At 33.1% G+C, this 21363-nt stretch overlaps 1 protein-coding gene across 4 annotated transcripts in view; it reads right to left on the bottom strand.

The window, feature by feature from the left end:
* Nucleotides 1-564: 564 nt before the first annotated feature.
* GRIK2 (glutamate ionotropic receptor kainate type subunit 2) overlaps nt 565-21363 on the bottom strand; it is a 721691-nt gene continuing 700892 nt past the window's right edge. For 2 of the 4 annotated variants that reach the window (XM_065911321.1, XM_065911322.1), the window contains exons 16-17: nt 16147-16397; nt 565-2201 (exon numbers count right to left, since the gene is read on the bottom strand). In XM_065911321.1, the coding sequence (XP_065767393.1) occupies nt 2037-2201; nt 16147-16397 (416 nt within the window). In that variant the 3' untranslated portion in view covers nt 565-2036. Of the gene's footprint in view, nt 2202-4610; nt 4746-6307; nt 6395-16146; nt 16398-21363 lie in introns of those variants that run through there. The other 2 variants (XM_065911323.1, XM_065911324.1) reach the window with 2 other exon arrangements.

Raw genomic sequence — 21363 nt, forward strand, 5'->3', positions numbered from 1 at the left:
ATGGCTATTAGCAATTTATGTTTTTTTTGTTTTGGGTTATTTTTTGTTTGTTTGTTTTTTAGATAGGAGTTCTAGTTAAAATGAGTCTTTTTTTAAAATTTATCATTGATATTGAACCTATCTCTTCCTCCCCCTTGGCTGAATTAAATGATCAATGTGCAATGAATTCTTAAATTGGACATGAGTTGAACTTCACATATAATATCATAATCACTATGGACATAATCAATGTCCACTCACAGAAGCGCTAAGATCATGACTGTATCCTCTAAAACTGTTACTTTTCACATTTGAACTGTCCTAAGCCTGAAGACTACATTTTATATTCTGGCCCAGCTTTGAGCCTGAGTTTTTTTCTTTTTTTCTCCAGGTAGTTTTGAAGTGGTCATCCTTGATGACCGGGCAGGATTCAGGAAGTGTACTTCCCTTCATGCAAAGAACAAACAGTGCATTCATGGACCCACATTAGAGAAAAATGAAAGTCAAAGCTGGAAGTAAAATGGACATAATTTTAATGATCTTTTAAATTTTGTGCATTGGATTCAAACAGCAAACTGTGTGCACTCAACTTTATCACAATGTTGTCAAGAGGTCTGTGTCTTTTGCCATTTCACACACAATTGTTCATTACAGTATGTTATCCGCCTCGTGGAAACCAGGGGTGTGGCATGATAAGCAGCGCTGGTAGTGCACCTAGCTTTTATATTATCTAACTTGAAAATATTTCTCTTCTATGACTCCTTTTTTTCTTGATAAAAATAGTTTTCACCAAACGTTGGTGGTGCACACGCACTACCATTCATGCTCGACATCACACCCCTGACAGGAACGCGTGTTCTTATTTTGTTGATAAAAAGTATTACAAAAATTTCCATACAAAAACTATTTTCATAGAAATCTTGCATTTCCACAAATAAACCTGAACATTTTTTTGAAAAAAACTGCTCAAGAATTTTGTTCATTTAACACTGTGACTGTATTGATAAATGCAGTCCACGTCAGAGTTCACCACACATACTTCTCTTTAGATGACCAGTCCCCTTTCTCCTTTCACTGAGATCTGCCCAGGCTCCATCAAGTTCATTTATAGCAGGAAGGAGGTTTTGGATTAACATGTCTGAATGTTAGAATGAAAGTTTCAGTCTTCCACGGGACTATCAATACTCAGCCCTCTTTTACAGCTTAAGACAAAGAGTGCAAAACATCATCCATTTTAATTCAGAATCTCTGAACCAACTGTTGCTTTTTTATTCTTGGTGTAAGGTTGGGGAAAGGGTGGCTGGAATAGGTAGGGATTTGATAAGAGATACATGTTAAATCTCCTGCCACAGTGAATATAAGAAAAAACATTATTGCCTTGGTAATTTGACACTTGTATTTCAATCAGTGACACAGACTGTCAAAAAAACAAAAAGAAAAGAAAGAAAAACACTGATGAAGATCTGCTTTATATTCCACTTGCCATGAAATTCAGATTTGTTTTGCTCTACATTTCTTCACATCCTATAAGCACATATTGTCTATTCAGATGACCATTATACTGAGTAGCTGGGGGCTAGTGACATCATCACCCTCGTATCTGGGTGGTCAGAAGACTTAACTGTTTCTTGTAACACTACAGTTTCTGCTGATTCCAAGTATTTTTATTCTTAATGATTTTTTTTTTCCTCTGGTTACCCTTGGGGCATTGATATTCCATCTCCTGGCAACAGTTGAACCTCAAAAGGAACCTGTAATTTCTTCCCGGACTGCATTTGAAACCAGCCACAAAATGGTTATGTAACATTCACTCAGAAGAAGGGAGGAACCCATGATAAACAGTGTAACCCCGTGTAACTCGGTTGATCCATGATGTTTATAAATCAAGTCTGATCACTGCAACTGCTTAGATCACAGAGTCTCTAGTTCATAGACACAGCGGCATGAGGTAACTCATTTTATTTTGCACAGGTTGCATATTTCCACAGGAAACATTCTCGCTAAATTGTTTGGAAAAAAAGACGACAGTTTGTGCTTGGGTGTTTGGCCTCCCAGCTCTATGCCATGGTTTCTTTACCTGGCAACCGTCTGTCGTTAAATGTGTGCATGTTGATAACCTCTTCTGTTTTCACAATAACTGGGGCCTGTGGCTTGTGTTTTAACCGACGCTGGCACTTCAGGGACATCCTCAGTTCCTCTAGCATGGCGCTACAGAAGGACCTCTAGAGAATAACACAGAAAGGAAACATTACAAACACATCGACTGCAATGGTCCTGAAACGATAGTAAATTCAGTCTCAACAGCCTTCTCAACATAGCAGCCTTAAGTTTTGAAAAATTCCATTATAAGGGTTATATCAAATTTTTCCACTTTTAATACTCAAAACATGATGATTAAAGTATTTTATCAAGTGGGCAAGTTTAAAGAAAATCTCCACCTGTAGTGAACTGCCAGCTAGGAATGCATACATTACACATAATTTGAATGAGGTTTTAAGATATATAATTGATTAACATGATAAGATATAATCTACTTAAAATTTAAATACAAACACATATAAACAAATCAGTTACCAGAAATCCATCCACGCTATTAAAAAATATTAGACAAAATGTACTGGCTTTTAGATCATAATGTAAGATATGAAAATTTTCTTTAAACGTGGCTTCTTCATTTTGTCTTTCAAAACAGAACAAAAATAGCACTCACACATTTAGACATAAAATATGGAAAATTATTTTTGGTATTCATTATATCTTTTTGTGATCATGCCTATAAAACTGTCGGTGAAGATTACAAACACATATGACCTAATCATGAAATGACATTGTATCACATTTAAAAATCCATGCACAAATATTAACTAAATTTTTGGTATCATCAACTTGTTAATTGAGGACTGATAATTTATTCCATGAAGAAAAAGTGACCCTACATATATATTTTTTAATTCCTATTTCATTGGCATTAGATTTGCCAGAAATTCTATATACCTGGAACTTATTACACACTCCTCAAATTCCTATTACAGAGTGAAAACATAAGACAGAAACTTGTTAGTCTCCCTCTCCATCTAATTGAGATACATGTGTTAGTTACATATATCAGATTCATGAACCAGTTGCATATTGTTGTTGACATTCAGATGGTCTAAGACTTAGGCTCTTTTTTTGCAAGAACTAAAAATGTGGACAACAACTAAAAATGTGGACAAGAATGAAAAGTTTACACAATTCCAAAAAGTGATATGGAAACATAATGAAATAAACCTAATCAAATATGCATGTGAAGTCTATTTTTTTGTTTTTTTTTTGCATTTCGTGTTGCTGCTTTGTTGTTTATTGTCTTAGGATAATTCCAAAATCCAAAAGCAAGCTTCAGGAGTTGGTGATGTTCAGGGAAGCCTGGTGTGCTGCAGTCCATGGGGTCACAAAGAGTCGGACACGACTTAGTGACTGAACTGAACTGAATTCCAAAATAATATAGGATAAAAATGGTTAATACCATATACATGCCTTATATTTTTTAAAATACTTTTCATATATCACCTTTTGTGACACAAACTAATATTGAATTAAGTTGGGCATCTGTATGACAGAGGATAACTCACTTTCTGCAGCTCACAACTACACTTCCAGCAAGATATTCTGATACCCAGTTTTATGTTTTTTGATCTTGCCCTGTTAGCTTCTTGGCCATTCCTGGCTATATTTTCATTTTTCTTCTTTGGGTTGCTGAAGAGTTTCCTTGGTGATCATCCCAAATCTATGCCTTGGCTATTCCTGAAATTCTCACAATTATCAACAATAATCTATTGTTCTAAACATGTTATTAATAGTATTATCTTGTCCAATAAACAGGTGAAATCCAAATCTCTTTTTTCCATCACGACCTCTCTGAGTTAATTTTACCTTATCTTCCCCCAACCTATTCTTCTTCTTCTTCTTTTTTCTTTACACACATGCTTCTCTTTGGCCCTCCAAAGTTTTTCTCCTTTGTTTCTTCTTGCTCTGGTACTCAGCAGAGTTCTTTCATCTTTCACATCAGTCCAGCTTTATCCCTTACCTCCAGACATGACTCAAATTTTAACTTATTCAGGAACCACTTTCCAATTGACCAGGCTTATTATTTCTACTCAGATTACTATTTTCCCCTCACTATCATGTTTCTCTGTCTGACCTCTAGGTCTTCCATGTTTCCCTCTCATTGAATTGTAAAGAGTAGTGACCAAGTGCTCACGGCACTGTTGACCGAATTAACAATAGCTATACATGACCTTAACATTTTAATTCTTTTTTAACAATGTTTGTAATTCAATTGCTTAAAAAATTTTTTCAGACGCTTAGTAAAATACATTGTGTGCAAGTGAGCTAATTAATCAGATAAACCTTTGTTATTTGCTTAATAACATTAAATTAATAAAAATATTAATTTATTAGTGTTTGTCATGGGAGATGATTAAATGCTACACATGAATTCCCAACTAACTGCAAAGTTATTTCTATGTATTATTTATTATGTGTTAAATTATATGGTTTTGACATTCACAGATTCTATTTCTATTAAAGGATCTATATGATACCTGATAGCCAGTATATGGACACAGTGTTTCTTGTTGCTTAATACCTACTATTAGATGTACTTATTAAGAACATGATGAAAATGATGATGAAGATGGTGATGATGACAACATTGTAGAAATGGAAAAATCTGACTCCAAAAGAGGGAGGAATACATAGTCTTGAGGTAACTTAGTCTTGGTTCTCTGTTGAAACATTTAACAGAAGAATTGATTAGATACTATAATAATGTCAGAACTTGATGCCATCGACACTTTAAAAATGTTATAGGATGTGAATAATGTTGAATTGTTTGAAATAAGCCTTCATTTAAAATAATTAAACTTCCCAAATGCTAAAAAATGTATAACATTCTCTTTGGCAAACTCAGTTTTTAGATATCATGATTATATTGATTTCAAAAGTGATAAAATAGAGATATTGTTTTGTCTATAGTAACAGAGTGGTCTAAACAACTGATTTTCTCAGGAAAAAATCTTACAAATGTCCATAACTATTCAACACTGAACTGATTCAATTTTATTTCTAGTTAGTTAGGAAGTAATTGTATTAATAGCCTATACTTAACTTCAGACTATAAATAAATGCATTTAAACTATTTTAAAACAATTTTATGTAATATAAAACTTGCAATACTGATTAATATAAATTATAAGCATATATCCTGCCCCAATCAAGCATAAATAATTTAAAATTATCTCAAGTAAATGATATTTACAAATTTATAAACTCTGAAAATTGTAAACACGTAATCCCACCACTATCATTTTAGTCTTTCTCTATTTTCTTAAGTTATTAGAAAGTAAAAAATATAATCAAACAAGCTTTAAGCAGTCGATCAGTAGTTTTGATTTTAATATCATGTTACCACTTTTGTTAATTTTTTCTCTGAATAAGCTGACTTTGACCGTTCTTTTTGATTTATCAATATGTTTTACCTAAAAAAATAGTATTATCTTAGATTCTAATACAGTCACCATGAAACTGTAGGTTCTTTTCTTACTTATATAATATTTCCAATCCTTCACAAAACTATGAACATCTTTAGATTTGAGCAAAAATTGGAGTCAACATTGACAAATTTAAAAAACTTAATGATACCATAAAGTGTGGCTCACTTTTATCACTAAAGCAAACACATTTTTAAAAATTTTTAAAGCTTTAAAATGTAAATTCTGTATCACGATCTCTGTAAGAACCCAAAGTTGAAACTGTACAGATGATTGTGAAGTATAGCTGTTTCTCTGTGTTGTACGTTGCCAAAAAATTACTATGTCTGATTTTTAAGCTTCTAACTTGTCACTTGATAGAGACAAATAGTGTTTCCTACTTCTTATCATGATCAGAATTTTTTACATGTCCTCTTATTGAACTGTGGAATAAGATTTTGAAAAACCTAAATGCATTTGACAGGAATTTCCTGATTATCATGAAGAAGAAGGAAGCTGAGGAGGAGGAGGGAGTAGGAGAAGAAAGAATAAAATAGATGGAAGAGAGGAAAAGGGGGCGGGGGACAAGGAAAGAAACAGTGAAGGAAAGAGGGAAGAAGAGAAGGGAGAGAGGAAGTGAGAGAGAGATCGAGGGAGGAAGAAAGAGAAAGAAAACTACCATGCTTTTCAAATCACTTCTTAGGGACAGAAACACACAAATTGTGTCGAAGTAAGTTTGGTAGGGTGAAAACAACAACAGAAATGTCTCTGCACAATATGACGGACTACAAAAAGAAAAAAGGTGCAAGGATACTAACCATCATTAAAAACCTCTTTTAGAAAGTTTCAAAAGTTTACTAAACAGTGTCTGGATGGTAGGGTGGCACTAACCAAATAGAAGATTCCTGAAAATGAAAATTTAAATCTTTGAGCTGTTAGCATGTATAATTGCATTTAGTTAAACTCGTTATAAAATGCATTGTATTTAATGAGGCAACATGTATTACACATCTCTAATTCTTGACACATTGAAGGTCTGGAAACCTTAAAAATAATGAATTTGGCTAAATGTACATTGCCTTTTAAACAAGTTATTTTTTTAATGTATAAGACAACATAAATAGTCCACAGATAAATGTTCTCAAGAATATCATTTGTGGTGTTACAGAATAATTTAATCTTAATAGCTTAACTTTCTAATTTATAGATATGTTTCTATGATACATGATGTGAGAGTACTTTGAGAAGCACATAAATTCTTTTAATATTAGAAATCTAGTTTCAAACATGCTCCATATTGAACAGTGATATATTTAAACGTCATTTTTAAGTAAAATCCTTTATGTTTAGCAATGTCTTTTAAAAAAAATAGCAACTGATGAAAAATAAGTTTAATTTTTTAAACTTTGAAACTCATCACTTTCATGTTGAATATATAATACTATACCAACTGAAGGAGAAATAATCATAAATATATGCTATTATTAGGTCTCTATTTAGTATTTATTTTGTAAGGAGAAACCTATTCTACACATTTTACTGTCTTATTTTTTGAGGGTATAAAGTTAACTAAATGATATTCCAATATTCAGAATAATTTCCAACCATTTCTGTGTACAGTTTCTATTTGAAGCCTACTAAAACATCTTTAAACTGCTTCTAAGAGACTTGGTAATGCAATGTCCTAATATATACTAGCATCTCTCAACCAAAATGTTTTGTTTTGTTTGTCATTTAAATTATTTGTTCACTGATTATGGATACTTTGTTCATTCTCAGACATTTTCTAATTAATTTCTGATGCTGTAGGCCATTTGACCAAGAATACAGATCACATGTAGTAGAGACAAATCCAAACAGTCACTGTAATTAATCCCTGTGGAAAATTGTTCCACTTTAGGAAATACTTAAATTAACTAAATAATAACTAAAGGGAAATAAAAAGTATGTTGGATGCAATATGCAACATTTTGTATAAATGTTGGTGTCCTAGATAATGAAGATAAATGTCATTTAACAAGGCCCATTTCTTTTGATTTGACTCTTTAACTGGCAGTCTTTTAAAAATATCAAATATCTAGTGCTATCTATCAGAAGTATGGATTTACCTAAAGCTGTATGAATGTAACAGTGAAGCAATGAGAGATGAAAAATGACTAGCTAAGATACTCATGTCAAAAAAAAATATATATATATATATATAAACTTTGATCTTGATGCTTAGTCTTAGAGCAGTACTCTTTTTAAAGTCTATATATACATATATATATTATTTAAATATGCTGTCAGACAGGTATGCACACATTGATATTCTAACTAAAAGAGGAATACTGTTCTCTTGACTTCCATTCTGTGTGTTATTATATTAGCCTGCCTCACTAACAGTGATTTGAATTTCAGCTAAGTTCTTTTACCTGGACTATATTCTTAACAAATGGTAATTTTTGAATACTAAATAATAAATCAGACAGGAAAAATTATGGCACTAAATTATTTTTTCTCAATAAACAAAATGACAAAGCTTCCTATGCTTTAGCCTGGATTATTTTACAATGATAAACACAACAAAAGATTAAAATATTTTCAGAAACCTTGACTCTTACAGAAATAATTACTGAATAGCTTTATATTGCATTTTGCAAATAAATGAGACAGAAAAATGGGGCATCATTATACATTTTTACACTTCCCTTACTTAAGTTAGAAAAATCAATAAATTAGGTCTGACAAGCTTCAACAACATTTTAGTCGATACAGCTGTGAAATGAATTTTAAGAAAAAGCAATGTTAATCATATTCTTGCTAGTAGTCATAATAATAACAATTTTTCAACAAAGTATGTAACATCCAAATAACAAATACTTAATTCCAGGAAAGCTCTCTTTCCTTTAAAGTACAGCAGTTAAAATGTACCAGCTTTATAAATAAAGATAATAATTATATTATAATGAAAGCTTCTTAGTATATGCCAGGCATGCAAAAACCTCTATATATGTTAACTATATTAACTTCTAAAACATTTTAATTTATGGTGTATTCGTAACCCATTCATTTATTTAAAAGATATATAGAAAGATTAATATAATCCAAAGTTGAACACACTTGAAGAATGATTCCAAGTCTTTTTTTTTTTTAATTTCAAAACCCATGCTTAATGTCCAGGAAAGTGAAATAACTATACAGAGCTCATGATCAATTTTGTCAATACAACGTCAGGGATAAAACCTGTCAAGAAAAATAGCTAAATGTTCTACTTCCATATCCTGTAGTCATCTGTGGTGTAAACAGAATTAGTCTAGGCCTATTTCAACTTGAGAAACAGACTTGACCCTTGAGATACTTATCCTCTTCTGCACAATATGGATAATAACCTTTGCATAGCTCTCAGAGTAACTTTCATGCATTGGAGAAGTTGGCAACCCACCCCAGTGTTCTTGCCTGGAGAATCCCAGGGACGGGGGAGCCTGGCGGGTTTCCCTCTATGGGGTCGCCCAGAGTCAGACACGACTGAAGTGACTTAGCAGCAGCAGCAGAATAACTTTGTACTCACATGACATATTACACTTTAAAAATTCTAAAGTCCTTGATGAAAACCAGCTATAATCTTGTTTTAAAACATTATGGGCATTAAAAGAGTATGAGTTATCACAAATGAATGACTTAAAACTCCTTTTGCTGATTTGCAACTACTTAGGGAGCAAAATGAAAATTGGCAATTGAAGTGTTATTTTATATTTATATATAAAAAGCATTTTTTTGAGCCATCCAGTTACTCCCTATAAAGGATATTAGTGGAAATTGAGAGAAGCTCTGCTCTCAGAGAAAGGCAGTAACATAAAACAAGACAAAATACTTTTGTCCAAAGTTTGTCACTTTTAACTTTTGAGTAGCAACATGCTTTATAGCTAGATTTTATATTAAAAATGTACTTAGAATGTTAACAGTTAAAACTCCATATATTAAATACTATATGAAATACTATATGAACTCCCTATATGAAAAGTACAAATATTCCATGATTTGTAAGTATTATTTGGAAAAATGTAAATATTGTAATAAAATGTTTACTGGTGATTTATGACAATGTTTGCTTTCATATATCTTATCCAATAAATGTCTTCTTTTATGAAGCATTACCTCTGTTAGAACAAATTCTTCAGCATTCTGGAAGCAATTTGTGCATAAGGATTTGTGAACAATTTGTTTTAATTCTTCTGATTCCATGAAATACAGATTCAGCCAGCTTTGAAAAGTGTTTTTCCTCTGAATATCTTTCATACAGAATCTCTAGTCTTGCAAGTTTAAATTAAACCACTATGATTTTCTTCTTATTCCTCATATTTCCTTGTTTCATTTATTTGTCCTTCTATGAGTTACAACTGCCTCTACATTTCTTATTCAACTATACACTGAAGAACATTCTATGTGCCCACAACACTTTTTTTGAATTTTCAGTGACTGAAAATCATCACAATTATATAAAGGTTACTGTTGATAAGATTTACCAGTGTTCTCTAAAACAACAACATACACTAAAATGTACTATGTCCTGAAAAATAACTGTACAAAATAACTCTTAAAATGTACTTTAATCATCTTGCAGAAAAGCACAAAATATGTATCCAAGATATGTAATGTGGCTTAGAAATTCAATATCCAGTAATAATTTATACATTTTTATTTCTAAGATGTATTTACTATATTTTCTTTATGCTTAAATAATAGAAAGGGAATATTTTATTATATGTTAATATCAAAAAACTCAAAGATTCATATTCAACCTGACGTTCAATAAGGAACAGCTTGTACAGGTAAAGCAATTTCAGTTACATGGAAATAAATCTATTTATATATGTATCACATAAAACAAAAGGTGCAACTATGTAAGTTATATTACCATTCTCACTGGAAATCAAAAGAAGGCAGAATTATATATAGCTTTTAAAAGTGAACATATTCAAAAATTTAAGAAATGATGAATAATTCCAAACATAAATTAATAAACAATAATTATCATAAAATAGTACTGTAAAAATTATTACAACAATTTATAACTCATACTTACAAAAATAAATGTATTATCATAAAATATATTACCAGAGAAATTAAAATTCTAAATATTAGGCAAGTTTTTTCAGTTATAAATAAGATTTAAAAGGTAAACACAGACTATTTGAAACAATTCTATGTTACCTGAAATGCATTGATAATTGCCTAAGATATGCAACAATTTCTTGAATTGCTTACTGAATGTACCTCAAGCACTAGCATTTTTAAAAAGCAAGGAAATATACAGCAAAAAGAAAATTAGAAAATGCACATGGTGATTAGTTATTTTTCAAACATGTTCAAAGTGGAAAAATATTTTAAGTAAGTTTTGTAATGGTCAGGTTATATGGTGAAAACCATCAAAAAAAGAAAAACACCTATTTAGTTAACAAGTTTGAATAAATGTGAAATGCAATATGTCCTTGAGGCATTAATATTTGCATCAAAATTAAAACCACTAAGTATTTTAAAAACTATAATACACCATCTTGTGGTTATTGGAAAGGAATGCAACTTATAATTTTTATATTTTTATAAGGTCTACTTATTTCAGCATTATCTTTTCTTTTTAGTTTAACCTGCCCTCATTTAAAAATAACACATACTTATAGTACACTAAGTTCTCAACTCGGGAATATAAAAACATTACAGTCATTAACGCCAGTGTGATCCTTTAATATCTTACCAAATGTATACTATAAAAGACACATTATTTTCACCTTTAAATAATAATAATCATTAATTTTATCATTATCAGAAGTAAGACTTGAAAGGTAATATATTAGTCAATCATAAATTTTATAAATAAACTTCATTTTCAACTAGATGGCATGTATATCATATCTACCAGTTTATTTAGATAAAGACAGAAATTTTCATTTATTCTTTTTAAAAATACTAGAATATTATGAATTAAAGAAAGAAATAAAATGGAGAAAGAAAAAGGAGTAAGAGAAAGTATTTGGGAGCTGGAATTATGAATAATATATACTTGCTTACTCCAATGTGCAAATATATTTCATCATACACTTGGTTCTCTATAAATAATTATTGAGTAAATGAATAATTTTAAAACTATTTACTTTGGTTTTAAAATCTAAAAATCTCAATTAAAGACACAAGTCATAAGTGCAAATAAACTAAATTTCTATACACTCACATGCATATTTTACAATAAAATCTAGGAATATTTCACAGCTAATTTTAATAAATTAGCTAAGGTGTTAAACCATATAGCCCAACAAAGTAAAATATTTTTCTCAGGAAAAATGAAGAGGAATGGAGCTCAAGAATATAATTTATCACAATAAATACAATGGATCACATCTAAAAAACCTACTTTTTATTTACTTTATAAACATATTTCTTTTGAATTATGAGAAAATTAGTTCTTTTTTATTATTTATGATCAACTTTTCTAATTTTCTGGAATCAGTCTCATTATTTAACAGGTAAAGAGAGAGAAAAGGAAGGAAGGAGGAAAACAGAGAGAAATATAAAAAGGGAAGAAAGAGTCTTACGCCAACAGAAACTGTCTGAGATATGGAGATACAAATCAAACTCACTAGTTCCTTTTCCTAAAGGAATCAAGAGGAAAGAATCTAATAAGGAAAGAGGGACACCCCACACACACTCAAATCAGCAATATGAATAAAATAGTGAGCTGATTCCCTGATGGCTCAGACGGTAAAGAATCTGCCTGCCAAGGGGAAGACCCAGCTTTGATCCCTGGGTGAGAAAATCCCAGGGAAGGAGAAGGAGAAGGAAAAGGCAACCCACTCCAGTATTCTTGCCTAGAGAAGTTCATGGACAGAGGAGCCTGGCAGGCTGCAGTCCATGGTGTCACCAAAAAAAAAAAAAAGAAAGAACTCTACAGGACTGAGTGACTACACTTTTTTACTTTCAAGGGAGAAATTTTGTCAAAGGTTTCACAGAGGAAAGAATGGATCTTGTTTGAAATGGAAAAAACACATTCCCAACTTTCTCAAAGGGGCAGCAAATGTTCTTGGAACGAGGATAGTTTCTGAAGTCAGCTAAGCTTTTTTAAAAATGGAGATGTACAGATAGAGTCATATGGTTTTCTTTTAAATCAGTTCAGTTCAGTCACTCAGGCGTGTCCAACTCTTTGTGACCCCATGGACTGCAGCACCCCAGGCTTACCTGTCCATCACCAGCTCCTAGAGTTTGATCAAACTCATGTCCATCAAATTGGTGATACTTTCCAACCATCGCATACTCTGTTGTCCCCTTCTCCTCCTGCCTTAAATCTTTCCCAGCATCAGGGTCTTTTCCAATGAGTCAGTTCTTCACATCAGGTGGCCAAAGTATTGAAGCTTCAGCTTCAACATCAGTCTTTCCAATGAATATTCAGGACGGATTTCCTTTAGGATGGACTGGTTTGATCTTGCAGTCCAAGAGACTCTCAAGAGTCTTCTCCAACACCGCAGTTCAAAAGCATCAATTCTTCGGCACTCAGCTTTCTTTATAGTTGAACTCTCACATCCATACATTACTACTGGAAAAACCATAGCTTTGGAAGATGGACCTTTGTTGATAAAATAGTGTCTCTACCTTTTAATATGCTGTCTAGTTTGATCATAGCTTTTCTTCCAAGGAGCAAGCATCTTTTAATTTCATGGTTGCAGTCACTATCTGCAGTGATTTTGGACCCCCCCCTCAAAAAAAATAAAGTCTCTCACTGTTTCCAGTGTTTCCCCATCTATTTACCATGAAGTAATGGGACCAGATGCCATGATCTTAGTTTTTTGAATGCTGAGTTTTAAGCCAACTTTTTCACTCTCCTCTTTCACTTTCATCAAGAGGCTATTTAATTCTTCTTCATTCTCTGCCATAAGGGTGGTGTCATCTGAATATCTAAGGTTATTGATATTTCTCCCACAAATCTTGATTCCAGCTTGTGCTTCATCCAATCCAGCATTTCACATGATGTACTCTGCATATACGTTAAACAAGCAGGTTGACAACACGCAGCCTTGACGTACTCCTTTCCCAATTTGGTACCAGTCTGTTGTTCCATGTCCTGTTCTAACTGTTGCTTCTTGACCTGCACACAGATTTCTCAGGAGGCAGCTTAGGTGGTCTGCTATTCCCATCTCTTTAAGAATTTTCCACAGTTTGCTGTGATACACACAGTCAAAGGCTTTGGCATAGTTGATAAAGAAGAAGTAGATGTTTTTCTGGAACTCTTTTTCTTTTTGATGATCCAACAGATGTTGGCAATTTCATTGGAATAGAAAATAAAAATCTAACACCACCTTGTGGAAATAGTTGTGCCCTGTACACAGATCCATTATACCTATTCATTAGGAAAACTTTCTTGGCAAGTTGATGCCTAGTCTTGAATGCCTAATCTAAAATGACTAGTAGGAATTTGCCAGGTAGAAAAATGGACAAAGGTTGCTCAGGTCAAATGGGAAGAGTATTTTAAAAAGCTCGCTCACCTTGGAAAATAAAAAGCAATTTAGTGCGGTTACAGTACAAGCACAAATTGGGGAGAAGCAAAATATAAAACCACAAAGATGAACAGAGAGAGATCCTGAAATGTCTCCTCTGGGAAGCTAGAGAATTTGAACTTCATTATGAAAGCTTTGTGGGGACGTTGACATCAGAGGATGTGACTCATATGCTCACGTCCTATCAAAACAGCTCTTTTTTTTCCAATATAATATTTTATCTGCTTCAGCCCAAACAGGTCAATTGATTCCCATTTTCTAATGTTTAAGAAGGTCATAGAAGTCCACAGAAATTAAGAACTGGTTGATATGTGAAAAATTCAACTAAACTAGTTATTTATAAGAATAAAGGTGATTCTACAAAAAGTAAATTCTCATGTCCTTTAAAAACACCTTAATGAAAAATAAATAAATAAATAAATACATCTTAATGCTATAAAATAATTGTATATAGAGACAAGGCCTAGGTAAATCATACAAACAGGATACAAAGAGAAAAGAGCAATAGACTATCATATGCTGTCAAGAGATTAATGTATGTGTTTTATCTTAAACCTGAGCTATAAGTGAAAGAAAACTACTGCATATAGATGATGTGAAGTTCTAATTAGACAACCTAAGTTCCTTATATTACTTTGGGACTCATTTTAAGCATTAGCTAACCAAATATCACATTTGTTGATAACTTATAGTAAATATGAAAATTGAAGATTTAATAACTTTCATCTTTGATTGGTTCTTAGGATTTGACCCCAAAACTCATTTTGACATCATAATAAAATCATAATGTAAAAAGTGTACTTAGACCTAATTTTCAGTCACACCTGTGGCAAAAGATATTTGATTTAGTCAGATGAGCAGATACAACCATTAAATAAATCATATAATTGTCCAAATTTCTCAAACTTTTTAATTGGTTATTTTACTCATAGAATGGTACTATCACAATAGTCATTTAACACTATTTCAAGGAATTAATTACCTTTCTTAATTAAATTAAGTGAAGTAAATTGAATTTAGTGTATTAAGTGAAGTAAAATGTAGGAATGCTGTATCCAGAATTTTGATTTCAGAAAAGATAACCATATCATAAATTATTAAATATGAAGGACAATATCATATTTCTACTTTTATATTTACCAATAAATGTTTATAAACCTTTAAAATATTTAAAACAATATATCTCATTCTGATGCAGCATCTAAAAATTAAGATCTAAAAAGGTGCTTTTCATTTAAAAACAGAAGAGATGTTTATTATATACTAAAAGACTAAGTTATAAAAGGCTTAAAAATTTTAAAGCCGAATTTTATGTTCCGAGTCATACATTTATATTAAAGTGTAGCATGTACTATCAGAAAGACTTCTCTATAAATATCCATTCTTATATTTATAGAACTAATGGAATTATAGCATTAGAAATGTATAATATGAACTATGTTCACAAACTTTTTAAAGAATAGAATGTAAAGATATTTGTACAAAGATTAAATATATTAAAATCCTAAGGAAAATTGCAATAATCTCAATATTTTGAGGTTTATATATATTCTTCTGAAGACTCCTGTGCAAGACAATAAAAGATGCACTAAGAATAATATTAAGTGGCAAAGAAGAAACCCACAATATTTTCACATATTCATTAATGTAGAATATCCATTAAAATTTCCACAATGTGCTTTGAGATTTTTCAAATAGAAATGTATTGGAGCAAAAATCTTCAAATAAAAATTATATTTACTCTCTAACTTGAAACTATTAATGAGTATTGTATCCTGAAGCACTTAACTGCAGAAAAGATTTTTTCTTCATATAACAGTTTCTGAGTTTTACTTCATTAATTATATTCTTCCAATAAACTAATCACAGTGAACTTCAAGCAGCAAAAGTTTTTCCAATTTCAGACTTTAATAAGAGGGGAAATAGTTGCTGGTTCTGAAACAGTTCAATTCAAAATATTACCTTTAAATTAAAAGCATCAAGCTAATCCTGAGTTCTATGAACCTTTGTATATAACGAGTGACAGAAGATCGTTAACAGTCACAGTTCTAGTATCACCCTTGGCTGGCAAGATAAAAAATAGTTGGCTTTATTATAGCAACAATTGTTTTAAGTTGCAAAAAAGTGACATTTACCTTTTCCAATTGAGCGTTTTTTTTGGATTTGTATAAAAACTCTCCCACTGCCACAAAAACAGAGAGCACCAAGCCGGCTGCCAGAACAATGAAGATGCCACCAATATTTTGAACCCCCAGGGCACTGGCCTCCTTGCTCTCCTCCTCTGGACACCCATTGCCCCTCCACCACTTCTCCTTCATCATGTGCAGCTTGCCTTCCTCTTGCAGCTGAAGAATTGCTATGGTGATTTTGTCTCTGTATGGAGAACCTAGGAAGAGAGAGGGTTTGTTAATGCTTTCCAGGAAACCAGAATTTCACAGTTAAAGGTTAACATGATGAAAGAACAGAGCTCTTTCCAAACGCTGTGAAATATGCCGATATTTATTGTCAGCAGGAAAAATCAACTGGAAATGGCATAAAATAAAAGTTTAACAAAATAAATAGAGGTGGCGGCCTTTCTGATTTTGAAGGGTAAAATATATTTTGTTTTGAAAGAGGAAAATATCTCTTGCTAAATTCAGGCTCAACTTGGGAAAATAAAAAAAAATGGTAAGTAGAAATCTACAAAAAGAAATGCAGAGAGGGCAAGGATATTTAGCTAATAGCTAGGAATCATTCAACACTGAAAGAGAACATTGACAAAATGGAAACCTCTGTTTTTAGGAAAGTTGTGCAAAAAATGGTGTTTCCCATGATTAAGTTGCAATAATTTGAAGAGGTTATGACTAACAAGTTCTGTTCAATTCAGTTCAGTCACTCACACAAGTTCTGTTCAATTCAGTTCAGTCACTCAGTCATGTCTGATTCTTTGCGACTGCATGGACTGCATGGACTGCATGGACTGCATGGACTGCATGGACTGCAGCACGCTAGGCTTCCCTGTCCATCACCAACTCCTGGAGCTTGCTCATACTCATATCCATCAATTCGGTCTGTCATTGGTCAACCATCTCATCCTCTGTCATCCCCCTCTCCTCCTGCCTTCAATCTTTCCCAGCATCAGGGTCTTTTCCAATGAGTCAGTTCTTCACATAAGGTGGCCAAAGTACTGAAGCTTCAGCTTCGGCACCAGTCCTTCCAATGAATATTCGGGGTTGATTTCCTTTAGGATTGACTGGTTTGATCTCCTGCCTGTCCAAGGGACTCTCAAGAGTCCTCTCAAAACCATCAATTCTTCAGTGCTCAGCTTTCTTTATAGTCCAGCTCTCACACCCACATAAGACTACTGAAAAACCATAGCTTTGACAATATGGACCTTTGTTGGTAAAGTAATGTCTCTGCTTTTTAATATTCTGTCTAGGTTGGTCATAACTTTTCTTCCAAGGAGGACAGTCTTTTAATTTCAAGGCTGCAGTGACCATCTGCAGTGATTTTGGAGCTCAAGGAAATAAAGTCTCTCACTGTTTCCATTGTTTCCCCATCTATTTCCATGAAGTGATGGGACCGGATGAACTATGGATGGAGGTTCATGACATTGTACAGGAGACAAGGATCAAGGCCATCCCCAAGGAAAAGAAATGCAAAAAAGCCAAATGGCTGTCTGAAGAGGGCTTACAAATAGCTGTGAAAAGAAGAGAAGTAAAAAGCCAAGGAGAAAAGGAAAGATATACCCATTTGAATGCAGAGTACCAAAGAATAGCATGGAGAGATAAGAAAGCCTCCCTCAGTGATCAGTGCAAAGAAATAGAGGAGAACAATAGAATGGGAAAGACTAGAGATCTCTTCAAGAAAATTAGAGATACCAAGGGAACATTTCATGCAAAGATGGGCTCAATAAAGGACAGAAATGGTATGGACCTAACAGAAGCAGAAGATATTAAGAAGAGATGGCAAGAATACAAAGAAGAACTGTACAAAAAAGATCTTCATGACCCAGATAATCACAATAGTGTGATCACTCACCAAAAACCAGGTATCCTAGAATGCGAAGTCAAGTGGGTCTTAGGAAGGATCACTATGAACAAAGCTAGTGGAGGTGATGGAATTCCAGTTGAGCTATCAAATCCTTAAAGCTGATGCTGTGAAATTGCTGTAATCAATATGCCAAGCGAATTTGGAAAACTCAGCAGTGGCCGCAGGACTGGAAAAGGTCAATTTTCCTTCCAAACCCAAAGAAAGTCAATGCCAAAGAATGCTCAAACTACCGCACAATTGCACTCATCTCACACACTAGTAAAGTGATGCTCAAAATTCTCCAAGCCACGCTTCAGCAATATGTGAACTGTGAAGTTCCAAAGCTATTTTTTTTCCCCCAGTAATCACATATGGATGTGGTAGTGGGACTATAAAGAAAGCTGAGCGCCAAAGAATTGATGCTTTTGAACTGTTGTATTGGAGAAGACTCTTGAGAGTCCCTTGGACTGCCAGGAGATCAAACCAGTCAATCCTAAAGGAAGTCCTGAATAGTCATTGAAAGGACTGATGCTGAAAATGAAGTTACAATACTTTGGTTGCCTTATGCAAAGAATTGACTTACTGGAGCAGTCCCTGATGCTGGGAAAGATTGAAGGCAGGAGGAGAAGGGGACGACAGAGGATGAGATGGTTGGATGGCATCACTGACTCAATGGACATGAGTTTGGGTAAACTCCAGGAGTTGGGGATGGACAGGGAGGCCTGGTGTGCTGCAGTCCATGGGGTCGCAATGAGTTAGACATGACTGAGTGACTGAACTGAACTGAACTGATGGGACCAGATGCCATGACTTTCATTTTTTGAATGTTGAGTTTTAAGCCAGCTTTTTCACTTGCATCAAGAGGCTCCTCAGTTCCTCTTTGCTTTCTGCCATAATTGTGGTGTCATCTGCATATATGGGGTTATTGATATTTCTTCCTGTAATCTTTTTTCCCAGCCTGTGCTTCATCCAGTCTAGCATTTTGCATGATATACTCTGCATATAATGTAAGTTAAATAAGCAAGTTGACAATATACAACTTTGATGTACTCCTTTCCCAAAATGGAACCAGTCCATTGCTCTATGTCTGAGTCTAACTATTTCTTCTTGACCTGCATGCACATTTCTCAGAAGGCATGTAAAGTGGTCTAGTATTCCCATCTCTTGAAGTATTTTCCACAGTTTGTTGTGATCTACATAGTCAAAGACTACCATAGTCAATGAAAGAGAAGTAGATTTTGGGGGGAATGCTTTTGCTTTTTCTATGATCCAACACATGTTGGCATCTTGATCGCTGGTTCCTCTGTCTTTTCTAAATCCAGTCTGAACACCTGGAATTTCTCGGTTCATGTACTGTTGAAACCTAATTTGGAGAATTATGAGTGTTACTTTGCTAGTGTGTAAGATGAGTGCCATTGTGTGGTAGTTTGAACATTCTTTGGCACTGCTTTTCTTTGGGATTGGAATATAAACTGACCTTTTCCAGTTCTGTGGCCACTGCTGAGTTGTCCAAATTTCCTAACATATTGAGTGCAGCACTTTGACAGCAATATCTTTTATGATTTGAAATACCTCAGCTGGAAGGAATGGCAAATACCTTGCAGATAGCAATGGTTTATATTTGTTATTTGACAAGAATACCAGAAGTAACAGATTGTACAGACTTGGATCATTCAAAAAAATCATCATGGTGACACGCTGTAAGGTTTTTTTTTTTTGGTTGTTTGTTTATCATTTTACACTTTAGAAAGAAATATTATTTTCACTGTAAGCAACAGTATAAATGAAATTTAGTATATATGCTAATTGTGGTAGATGTTCATCTGCATTAGTGTTATATGATAAGTAATAACTTTTCTAATTGGTTGCCCAAAGCATGGAATAATACTGAACTATATGCATCTTTCAACATCTGTCCCAAAGGATCAGTCTTACTGCTTTCTCTCATCCAGAAAATAGTCTGTTATTAGAGTTTAATCATTCCTAAACTCTAATCTTTCCTAAACACTGCACATTACAGTTTTCTGCACAAATTCATCCATAAGTGTTTTTTCTGCTTGCAGAAATATACTGATTTCAGCTTGCATCCCACGGTGTCTGTGATTTTGTCTTGATTTAAATATTCCTGCATCTACACCTAAAGATTATTTTTGCTAAGGGCAGTTAAAAACCTGAAATGGAAACTATTTTGCCCCATAAGGAACAGCACTATATGTCTTCTTTTTACTTGATTGGTATAACAGGACTAATTCAGCACTGCTCTTTTTGCAAGAACAGGCAAGTTAAAAAACAGACATACAAGGAAAATCATGAAAAGTTAGTACCTTATTGAAAAGTCAGAGTGAAGATACATCAAGTCCAGGTAGAAAGCTGTTTCCTTAACGTAATCCTAAATTTATGTAGAAGAAATGTTTAAGTACATGCCTTCTAGACATCTTTTTTACTGTCTTCCTAAAAGGTGCATTATCCATTCCTATAATTAGAACTAAGTTATTTCTTTAACTGTGCAAAATCTAATTATGGTAGGATAATTTCTGTTCCTTAGTTTCATTCCTCTGTCCTCTTCCAAATAATACTCTGATGAAGATGCTCAGTTTAAATTTTTCCCCTTAGCCCTTCAGATTTCAGTGGATTAGCCTAGTCCATACTATTTTCTACTTTGATCATTTACTGGAGACTCAGCTTAGGTCATTAAGTATCACTATTTTTTATCTTTAAAATGTAATCTATTTTCCTAAGTAGATTATAAACTCTAAGATACTGTAAGTGACAACGGGGTGCTTCAGTCTTCTCTGGCATATATTTAAGAAATATAAATGAAGGTCATCTTGTTTGGCTATCCAATTTTCATTTATTCATTACATCTAGTCTAGAACCAGCTTTAAAGTCACGTGTACTCTGAATTACCATTCTGATTAATCATGTATGTCCCAGGCAAAATAAACATTGATTGAGAAAAAATCATTTTAGCTTATCAATTATATCCTTCCATTGGAAAAATAGCATCTGAAACAAATTTTGTAATTTTAGTACTTATAGAAATGACTATAGGCGGCTAATAAAAAATATAGCCTGAAAGTACAATTATAAACACATGTTTGGAGGATACTAACATGAAAAGTAGACTTTGAAATATGGAAAACTCGATCCATTTAAGTAATATTTTGAGCCAGGTCATTTTTCATCCTGAGCAATATTGAAAGAGTATTATTTTATTGCCAATTCACCAAAACTACTGAATTGCTTTATGATGTTTATTCTAATATTTTCAAACACCATATTCTCTACTACATTCTCAAAATAAGGCACAGATTTAAAAAAAAGTAAACCAATTTTCAACA

Source organism: Muntiacus reevesi, chromosome 19 (assembly GCF_963930625.1).
Source record: "Muntiacus reevesi chromosome 19, mMunRee1.1, whole genome shotgun sequence".
In the NCBI taxonomy this organism is placed as follows: domain Eukaryota; kingdom Metazoa; phylum Chordata; class Mammalia; order Artiodactyla; family Cervidae; genus Muntiacus; species Muntiacus reevesi.